This window comes from Mandrillus leucophaeus, unplaced genomic scaffold (assembly GCF_000951045.1).
Source record: "Mandrillus leucophaeus isolate KB7577 unplaced genomic scaffold, Mleu.le_1.0 Scaffold85, whole genome shotgun sequence".
Classification (NCBI taxonomy): Eukaryota; Metazoa; Chordata; class Mammalia; order Primates; family Cercopithecidae; genus Mandrillus; species Mandrillus leucophaeus.
The window spans coordinates 754602-765424 of record NW_012109252.1 but is presented as its reverse complement, the minus strand read 5'-3'; the positions used below and the strand labels follow the sequence as shown (position 1 = coordinate 765424).

General features: G+C 37.4%; 1 protein-coding gene across 1 annotated transcript in view; it reads right to left on the bottom strand.

Moving 5' to 3' along the window:
* Positions 1 to 10823, bottom strand: part of CSMD1 (CUB and Sushi multiple domains 1) — a 666897-nt gene that overhangs the window by 167339 nt on the left and 488735 nt on the right. Inside the window, exons 37-38 of the mRNA XM_011968609.1 lie at positions 7004 to 7150; positions 2553 to 2741 (exon numbers count right to left, since the gene is read on the bottom strand). Coding sequence (XP_011823999.1) covers positions 2553 to 2741; positions 7004 to 7150 — 336 coding nt within the window. The remainder of the gene's footprint in view (positions 1 to 2552; positions 2742 to 7003; positions 7151 to 10823) is intronic.

The following is a 10823-nucleotide window of genomic DNA, read 5'->3' as shown; positions in this document are numbered from 1 at the left end:
AAAAAAAAAAAAAAAAAAAAAAAAAAAAAATTCTAAAAGTAACAGAAGGAAAATGTAGGCTAAACCAAATAAAATCTCCCTTTGTTGCACACTGCAAAAATCACACATTTATATTTTACATTAAATTTAGTGAAATCAACTGTAATAATTCTTTAAGCATAAGCAAAAGACTGTCGGGTTATAAATTGCCAGTGTATGTTGTACAACCTTATGCTGTTTAAAATTTTATAATTCCTTCTCAGTGGCCTTTATCCAGAGAATCATTATATTTACTCTTTATTTTAAAGGTTTAATTTTGTTTTAAAAATGATAAAAATGCTTATTTAATTTTACCACACAACTTTAAGGTTCAAAATATTCTACTTTATGCTAATTTTTTTGTTTAAAGCATTATAGTCTATATATAATGAAAATAGTTTTATATTATAATTAAAATGCTATTTTACACAAATTATAAATATCTACAAGGTGACTCTTGCACAGGAAATGAATTTAAGTGCTTAAAATATAGATTCTTTCAGAATTGGTATTTGCAAGATTCTATTTTAAGTATAATTTCTTCTGGCAAGAAACAATTCCACTTTAACACTGGTCAGGCTCACAGAAAGACTGAATTCTAGACCAACATTTTTATGATTATGAAGTCCTTTCACTTTCATGTGTTTCAGTTTCAAATACACAAAAATAAGTAGTTCAACTAGATTGCCTTTAAGATCCCTCCAGGTGAAAAGGTCAACATGTATGAAGAGAAAAACAAAACCATAATGACTCCTGGGTTAACAGAAAGGTTAACAGGAAGTGTAGAAAGTCGCAAGTCTGTTTTTGAAAAATGATACTTCTTAAATATTTTATAATTTGAGAACAAAGTCATGTAAGTTATTTATTGCCAAGAACAAATCTGAAGGAAGATACTCTAACTCTTCTTCTAAAATGTGGTGCGCATTCTAGCATCCCCCACACACAAAGCCATTGCCTCTCTGCCATGTTCCACTCAAAGAAGAGATTCCCTGATCATGTTCCCACAAATTCCTTGGCCACAGCCGCAAAGATGTCAGAAGAGCCTCATTTACTGTGTGCACTATTGGTATTTCTGAATCATTTAACTTAGCATTAAATAGTTCTGCTGGGGGAGGCCATGGGAGAAGAAGAAAGAAGTCAAGACTTATCCCAAAGCTATATATTTGACATCCTTTAACGCTTCTCAACCATTCACCGAAAGAGCAAGCCATGTCTCCACCTCGTAAACCGTTTCCAGAACTCCTTGCTTAACAATCAGAAAGACGGACTGGCATGTGCCTGGCGTCACCCGAGTCCCTTTGGGACATGAAGGTCCCTCTCCGTACTCCTTTGTGCTTAGGCCTGGAGAGCACATTCTCCTTACGCTCTATTTTGACTCTAGAGGACAGGAAATGACTTCAGGAATTTCTGCCCATTCCACCAACTCCCTTTCCTGTGTCCAGGCTGCCACTGGGGTTGTGACTCTGTCATTAGCATTCTGTTTCCAGTGCCAGTGGGGCAGAGACCATGGCGTGTTCTCTGAGTTGAAGTTGGGTCTCTTCAGCAATAGATTCTATGACTCTGTTCTATAAACAGAGTCACAGAACATTTAAAGCAAATGAGAAATATGTCTTCTTCTAAAAGAAAAAGTATTCTTGTAAAGAAAAAAAATCATCATTCTAATCATTGCTAATGGAGTAAGCTGCTTGAATCTATCTCTATGTTTATTTTACATTAAATAAGAATTTTTAGAGGTAAAACATAAACAATACAGGCTAAGTGTCTGATCAACTTCTCATAGTCAAAGGAACCTACAGTAAATGTGATAAGTACAAGCATCTATTACTGTCTCACAAGCAATACCAGAAAATCTAATATCTAATGAAAATGAGAAAAAAGAGAGCCAATATGAGCTTCCACTCATATATCATAATTAGCTTTCAAAGACTAATATAATTCATTATGAATATAAACCTTGATAAGACAAAACTATGAAAATTTCATGACTTCAAAGCCTTCAATTAAAATTAAAATGCCTTATTTGAAAACCTGGTTTTTATGCACATGATAGATAAAATGCAAAAAAAAAAGGCATGAAATATTGAAATCAACTTTAACAAGCCCTAGATTTAAATAACAAAACAAAATCAAATACAGAGCTTATGGCTCAAAGAATGAGTTTTTAAACTAAAATAAGGAAAATGAGTTTTTCAGAAATTAATGTTTTTAAATTAATACAGCGGTAAAGAAAAATTATTTTGAATCTTAAATCAGATGACACAGTGTTTTACTTCAAGAGGAAGTACAAGTAAGTGTTAGAATAACTTGACCCTGGATCTAGTGAATGTCCAACCCTTCTCCAAATTCAGGCTACCCAACTACATGTCAGGAAAGTTTACATGGCCAGTGGAAGGCTTAATTCGTATTGTTATAAGACAACACTCAATTTTTCCTTACCTTTTATCCTTAGTTAGCATTTCACTTATTTTCAGAGAGTGATTAAATTGAAAGTAATACACAGGAAACAAGGCTGGAGATGAAAATGCATTTCTTACCCTGGCAGAGGGGCGTGAGGGAGTCCCACTGGTACATGCCAAGTGGGTTTCGTCTACAGGTTGCGTTGCTGTGGCCGATCATTCGGTATCCAGGCTTGCAAAAATAATGCACTTTGCTTCCGACCGCTCCTGCAGTCCTGTTTAGAATACCCCCGTTCTTCAAGGGGTGGGTCAGACTGCAGTAAGGTGCTGTGGGCAGACAGACACACACACAAATAAGTGAACAAGCAAACAAATGGCCAGTGACATTGCCTTGGCGAGATAAAGGAACGCCTTCTGATTTCCAAACAGTAGGAAATGAGCACCAGTAGGTAAGTTTGTTCTAAAGAGCATTCCGAAACTCGAGAGTCAAGAGGCAAGTCTCTCACGCTGAAGTTGAGATCACCTGCAGCTGTGAGTCAGCGTGAAGCTGGGATCCTGACTATTGTGAGAGACATCAGGAGTATCCAATCTTCTGGCTTCCCTGGGCCACACATAAAATACACTAACACTAATGATAGCTGAGGAGCTATAAAAGAAACTGCAGAAAAATCTTATCACATTTTAAGAGAGCTTACAAATTTGTGTTGGGCTGCATTCAAAGTCATCCTGGGCCGCATGCAGCCCGTGGGCTGCAGGTTGGACAAGTGTGGTCTAGAAGTGAGGTCTTTGAAAGACCTCACTCACCTCTCTAAAGCAGGTTACTTTCTTAAGTAAGCACATCTGTCACCAGGATAAAAGTGATAGGGTACTGCACAAGGCATCATATTTGAAACAAAAATATTCTCCATTTTTTTTTAAGTATTGTTAAAACAGAGAAAGTAGAAATATATAACATGCTCTTAATCAAGGCCATTAACTTTTTTCCTTGTTGCTGTTGAGTGAAACTTCTGGACTGTACAATGACGTAGATTTTAACCTTCTTTTTTAATATATGGGATTTGAATGAAATCTTCGAAGAAAATGCATTCTCTTGAGTCAATAACAATCTCACAATAGTTTTAATCATCCCCCTTTATAAGGAGACTTTTTAGAACCAGAGGCGGGCGTTTGTGAAAATAATAGTCCCACTCACACAGAATGTCACATTTCTACGGCTAAAAGTCTCTGCATCTTATTTACACATTTAGACAAAGAAACCTGCTTCATTCGCACAAGGGGAGGTCACAACTGCACAAGGTGAGGTCACTACTGCACAAAATCCTAGGAACTCACTTCAGATGAATTTAAACAATACAACAGAGAAAGTCGTTAAGAACTGGGAACCTTGGTTTCTTTTTAAAGAAGAGGATTTTAAATCTTCCACTTCCCTCTGGGGCTTCCATGTAAAAGCACACACATGCAGGTCTCAATGCCTGGCATTGCTCCTTTCCTTGGAAATATATTCAGAAGAAACTTTCTGAAGGTTTTCTATCATAGTGGTGCCCAGAAGCAACATCTACGTGTCTGGCCCCAGTTGTCAACCGCGTTCCTGAGAGAAGCGTCCTCAGAGAATATTCTCAGCTGGGTGAGCCTCTGAAGTACCATTTCATTTTTACAACGGGCTGATTTTTCTTAAGTGAAAATCCACTATCATAAGAATCTCTTGATTCACTCCATTGGCCCTACCATCTTCTACTTTCAGTTGTTTCTAGACCAAATTTTTCTCAGTTTTGAATGAACCAAAATACTTAGTTTAGACCAAGTAGGAGTACAATCAGGCACCCTGAATTACCAATGCCTTGGAACCACTGTGCTAGCCAAAAAAAACAAAAACAAAAACAAAAAAACAAGTTAATAAATTAGAAAGAACAATCAGACTGTAGATTCCTCTCCAAAGTCATAGATAAGTTAAATAAAGTCTGCAGGAAGTGAGATCATGAGGTTTATGGTCTCACTGTGCTTTATGACACAGCTCCATCCGTTAAGAGAGATAATTTGCAGGATGAGCATCTAACTCTACAGATTCCAATAAGGTTCCATTTTTGTTTACTGTGTTTCTTCTATTGCCAGGCTCTCAAAATATCTCTTCTTTCCTAACTGACTTAGAATAAGACACAAAGGGCCCCGCAGGGGAAATCATAGCACAGAATACAAAGAGACTGGAGCACGGGCCCTGCCGGCCCAACTCCTGGCTGTGGGAAGAGGAATTCAGAGGAGCCAGGGCCCGGTCCTTCCACTCTGCTGGTGCAGCCTTGGAAAAGCCAGGATATAGAATGAAAAGTCAAATGGGTACCCAGGGTGAGAGAAGACTGGGAGAGGTGGATACTCTGGAATTTCGGGGTGAACGCCAAACCAGTCTGTATTTTCAACCTGCCCAATACAGAAGCTTTCATTTGCTTCTGGTAGCACTGAAAGGGCATTGTTAATTCAGCCTGCCCTTAGCACAGTGTATGGAATTGTCCAGAACCACAGTTCGACAGGCATTTCTTTGTCTTTTTTAACTCAGATATCAATTACAGTGATCCATTATATTGCTTTCATGCCTGAATGATCAACAGTTTTAAGTGCATACGGCAAATACATGTTGGGGATGCAATGAGTGGTCATGTGACCATATTATGGGCTAGAGTTCCCTTGCCCACATCTTAATATTTTAGGGACACGTTCATTTAATCAATGCTCAAAAATTACTGGTGCTGACCTAGCAGAGATCACCGAGTCACCAACTCTAAGTAAAAAGCTGTGAGATAGATAGATAAGAAATTTGTTATATTCACATACGACACACACCTGTTTGTCTATCTGTCTCTCTGTCACTCTCTCCCTCTCTCCACTTAAACAACACAAAATTGTGTAGTCTTCTTCTCCCAAAATAGTTTAACAATGAGGCTTTTCTTGTGGTATGACAACAGATGAAAATACTTTTTGAAAGACACAGAGATCACTGTTCTCACAATTGAAGGTATAATCATATCACCAGGCTACTAAGAATTTCTCTTCAGGTAAAACAGGATAAATTATGTTCATCATGATTTTCTCTGTGCTGACCATGTTTGCACACTGGAAAAATTCAAACACCTTTAGGAGTCTGACTATTTTTTGGAACGAGGAGTTTGCTGAATGCAAATCCCATCATTGCACCAATGTCTTTGTAGCAAAGCTCTGAGTATAGTTTACTAAATCTTCCAGAGGAAGAATGTCTGAATTTCATGCCTGTTATCCTCACATCAAGGGCCTTTCAAAATCTTGAAGCTTTTTACCATTTTATACGTCTACCAACTAGAGTGAGCTGAAACCTTCTTCTTAAAGCTGTTGTTTTTAAGACTGTTTCCTGTTTTTCCCTTTGGATGCTCCTAGTCCCTAAAGACGTAAAACACCAACACAGGAGTAAACGATCCTCCGTCAGCACACGCTGTCCACTTCCCATACACAGTGAGCATCTTTCACGGGAAAACATAACTTGAAAGTTGTCAAGCATATTGTTGAGTGAGATTTTGAGAAATATTTAGATTTTCTGCTTAGTAATTGAAATGTGCTCAGGAATGAAGAGCCTGCCAACTGCTTCTGTAGGAAAGTTTAAAAACTGCTGTGGTCAGATCACATTGACGATTGTATACAGGATTTAATGTCTAATAAATATATTGACTGATTTAATCAATTTGTTATTAATTGATTTAGTTAATATAAATCACTGCTGGCAGAGAATGATTAAAGTATATAGAGAAAGGACAAAATAATTTACATTTTGATAAGGAAATATATATATTAAACATATACTTATTATGTACATGCTTATTTGTACGAATATATGCATGTACATATATGTGGTGTGAATCATACATAAAGAGACCTGCAGATAGAAAGACATAACTATTAATAGAAAGAGATTATCATCACTTATGCAATTAATAGAAATACAATTATCTTTTCCTGTTTGTTTCCTTACCATTTAAACAAATTTTAAAATTAACTTTGATTATATTAGTTTATCTTTTGGAAAATGTCTTTGCTTTCTATGATATGAATTTCAACAGTTTGTAATTTTAACAACCAAATTCTAAATAATAAGCAACAAATTTCCTAATGTAGTTTAGAGGAATCATTCAGAATAATTCCCCATCATATATTTCTATTGTAGTTAATTATTAATCTTTAAGAAATAGGATTATATTGTAAATTTCTTTTTTTTTTTTTGTGAGACGGAGTCTCACTCTGTCCCCCAGGCTGGAGTGCAGTGGCGCGATCTCGGCTCACTGCAAGCTTCGTCTCCCGGGTTCATGCCATTCTCCTGCCTCAGCCTCTCGAGTAGCTGGGACTACAGGTGCCCGCCACCACGCCTGGCTAATTGTTTTGTATATTTAGTAGAGACGGAGTTTCACCATGTTAGCCAGGCTCGTGATCCACCCACCTCGGCCTCCCAAAGTGCTGGGATTACAGGTGTGAGCCATCGCGCTCGGCCATATTGTAAATTTCTATTTAAATTGTTTTATTCAATGAAAATCACCTGTTTTAAAATACTTTCATATAAAATCTAAACCTCATTTACTTACCTGCATAGCGAATCTTGAATCCTTTCTTACTGGTGGCATGGTCAGTGGACCAGCGGAGATATAACTGATTACTCCTGCTTGTAAAATTTGATTGTTCAGTATGATTCCCACTTAAGACTACTAGGAGAGGACTTTGCCCAGAAGAACCTAAGTGAAACAGAAAAACAAAAACATTCAGAGATGAGTGAGCACCTACAAAATGCATACTAGGTTTAGCTTTTGATTACAGTAGAGTCTACGTGTTCAATCAGACATTATTATTCCAAAAGGGGACAACAAATTCCAAATGACTATAGTGACAGATGTATTTTCTGATAAAAATAAGACAATAATCTACAAAAATAATTTCAGGTGCATATGCTATTAATGGCATCATATTTAAATGAGCTTTGTCTATAAAACAGCAGTAACTGAAAAAAATGAAAGTAATATGTATTGTGGTTAGTATTTACAACATCACACTTATACCAGAAAATAGAAACTTTCATGTAATACTAGTGGAAGTATAAAGTAGTAGAATCACTTTGGAGGGCTATTTGGTAATATCCAGTAAAACTGAAGGTTCAATTATATTTCTATGAACCCTAGCACATGTGTGCAAGTATTATTTATATAGTGAACATGTGTATTCTAGCACGATTTCTCATGGTAAATTTTAGATCAAACTAGTAATTTGGAGTTTTAAAAAAGAATTGAAGATTCCATGAAAAAGAATTAGATTCACACAGCATTAAAATTAACAAACTAGCTATACACATATTCACATAAGTAATTCTTAATATAACAGATTATTACTAAAAATATATATTTAGAGATAAATATAATAGGATAACAATTACATAAAAAATAAAAAATGCGACATATAAAATGTGTACGTGTAGATGATAGAGAAATAGTTATAAAACATGCATAACCATGACCCATACAACTCCAGCTTCAGAATACTAACTTCCTCTAGGAGAGGCACAAGTGGAATTGGATGTGGGTGAAACTTCCAAATTTACCTGTACACATTGTTTCTTTATAAGACAAGGGCCTAAAGTAAATTTGACAAAGGCCTGAAATGCATATCTAGTTTTTTCATTTTTCACCTGTCTATGGTATTTGAAATTATTTTAAAAACACTGAGACAACACAGTTAATACTGAATGTATAGGTAAGAAAAGAAAGCACAGTGGAGAGTCACCCGGCATCGCCCTCGTCACCATAACCCAAAGCCCTTTATCAGGAGAAACTGTTTCATGGCACTGGAGCTGCCAACGATGCTACTCTGTCAATGAGCCCAACACGATCTCATCCTCGTAAACGCGCTCATGGCATTTTGCATTTCACAGTTCACTCCTAGGGAACACACTCTGGACTGGGAGAAGGCGGCTCTTGCTGTTGTTCATAATACAAATGCTATGAAGTAAAGTGACACCTGTCTTTGTTGTTACACATAAAATTTGATTTGTGCAAAGATGCTGAGAAACCACACTCCACTCCCTGTGGAACTCCCAGTCGGAGCAGTTCTCATGATTTGTTTCAAGTAAGACTGTATGGACTAGACTGGGTCCCCCTCAAATTTACACATTGAAGTTCTAACTCTCAGGACTTGGAAATGCGACTTGAAAGAGAGAGAGGGAGGGTCCCTGAAGACATAACTAAGGTTAAATGAGGCAGTATGGGTGGGTCCTAATCCAATATAACTGGTGTCTTTCTAAGAAAGGAGATTAAGACAGTCACACCCTGAGTGGGGGCCACATCTGCAAGCCTGGGAGGGAGGCTTGGAGGAGAGTCCTGCCCTGCCCACCCCGTGAGCTTCAAGGTTCAGCATCCAGAACTGTGCGAACAGAAATTTCTGTTGAGGCCGGGCGCAGTGGCTTACACGTGAAATCCCAGCACTTCGCGAGGTAGAGGCGAGTGGATCACCTGAGGTCAGAAGTTCGAGACCAGCCTAGCCAATATGATGAAACCCCATCTCTACTAAAAATACAAAAAGTTAGCTGGGCGCAGTGGCAGGGTCCTGTAATCCCAGCTACTCAGGAGGCTGAGGCAGGAAAATTGTTTGAACCTGGGAGGTGGAGGCTGCAGTGAGCCGAGGTTGTGCCATTGCACTCCAGCCTGGGCAACAAGAGCGAAATTCTGTCTCAAAAAAAAAAAAAAAAGAAAAGAGTCTGTTGAAGCCACTCAATTTATGGCACTTTGTCATGGCAGCCCTAGGAAAGAAGTATGAAACAAACAAACGAACAAAAAACCACAACCCAAAACTAGCATATTAAATAACTGGGCAACGCTGACTTTGGTCAGAGTGAAGGAGGAGGAGAAGAAATGACATTAATAGTTCTCGCTGTGAAAAACGTCATGGCTACATTTCCTGGGAGATGGCCTGCAAAAGAGTGGCTTGTATTTCATAATCAAAGACAGAGTGTGTTTGGTATGTTGGTTTGCTTATTTGGTGTTTAAAAGGATAATGTATGTTCTGAGATAAAATGCCACTGGGAAATTAATTAACCTGAATTTGTGATGTTTTGAAATGTCGTTTTTAATGACAGAACTCAAGATTAGGTGTTTTTTTTTTTTTTTTCTTTTTTGAGACAGAATCTTGCTCTGTCTCCCAGGCTAGAGTGCAATGGTTCAATCTCGGCTCTTTACAACTTTTGCCTCCCAGGTTCAAACGATTCTCCTGCCTCAGCCTCCTGGGTAGCTGGGATTACAGACGCCCGCCACCATGCCCAGCTAATTTTTGTATTTTTTAGCAGTTAGACACGGTTTCGCCATGTTGGCCAGGCTGGTCTCGAACTCCTGACCTCAGTGATCCAGTCACCTTGGCCTCCTGAAGTGCTGGGATTACAGGCGTGAGCCACCAAGTCTGGCCAATTATAGGTATTCTTAATCCAGCATCTGAACCCTCATTACGTTCTATCTGTTCTCTTTGTCTAAAATGTAACTAACCTTCTAGAAAGACTAGTCTTTAAAAGCACACATTCAAATTGGCATGTGCAGAAAAACAGCACAGCAGTAAAGGAAGGTATCCATTTCTGTTACCAAAATGGAAACTAAGTATTCTACCAGTGTACACTGTAATTTTAATTTTGACAGTCTTCTCAATCGAGTTTCATTATGATTAAAACTGTGTTTTAAAAAGCATTATGGGATATCCACTACTTAAGCCACAGAGAGTAATATACGCTTGAGATAATAAAGTCTAAAATCAATATATTCAACAACATGTTTTTTGGTCAACCTATGAACTATAAAAGAGCCTGTCTTACAAAAAAAAAAAAAAAGAGAGATACGAACCTGACATTTACTGCAACAAAAATGTCATCGCTTAAAAAAATTCATATAAAACTCTAACCTTTCACTTTGCAGAAAAAATTTTAAGACCAGAACAATCCTAGTCATTGATCTCTGATAATTTTGACAGCAAGTATTATGCTATTGTCTCTAATGTCTATTTTGCCTGTTGTTTATAATGGCTATGATCTGTCCAAATTTGTAGGAGATCAAATTGCAAGCCATGAGTGCATAAATTATTGATAAATATTTTGCTCCTGAAAGTAAGAGACTTAAAAGCACGGCCAGCTATATTTCAGTTCAACTACTGTGAAACGAAAGAACATGCGTAAGTTCAAAATAATTATTTAAATATATTTTTATGTCCTTTGTAGGGATATATATGTCTATATATACACAAACACAAACACAGACATGCAGCCTGTGAGGCTGGATACTCTACATTTTAATTTTCGCATAATACCTAATAGGCCTCAAATGGAGTTTACCTCCCTTCCTCCTCAACAAGAGAAACCCCATTTTTTTTTTTTTTTTTTTTTTT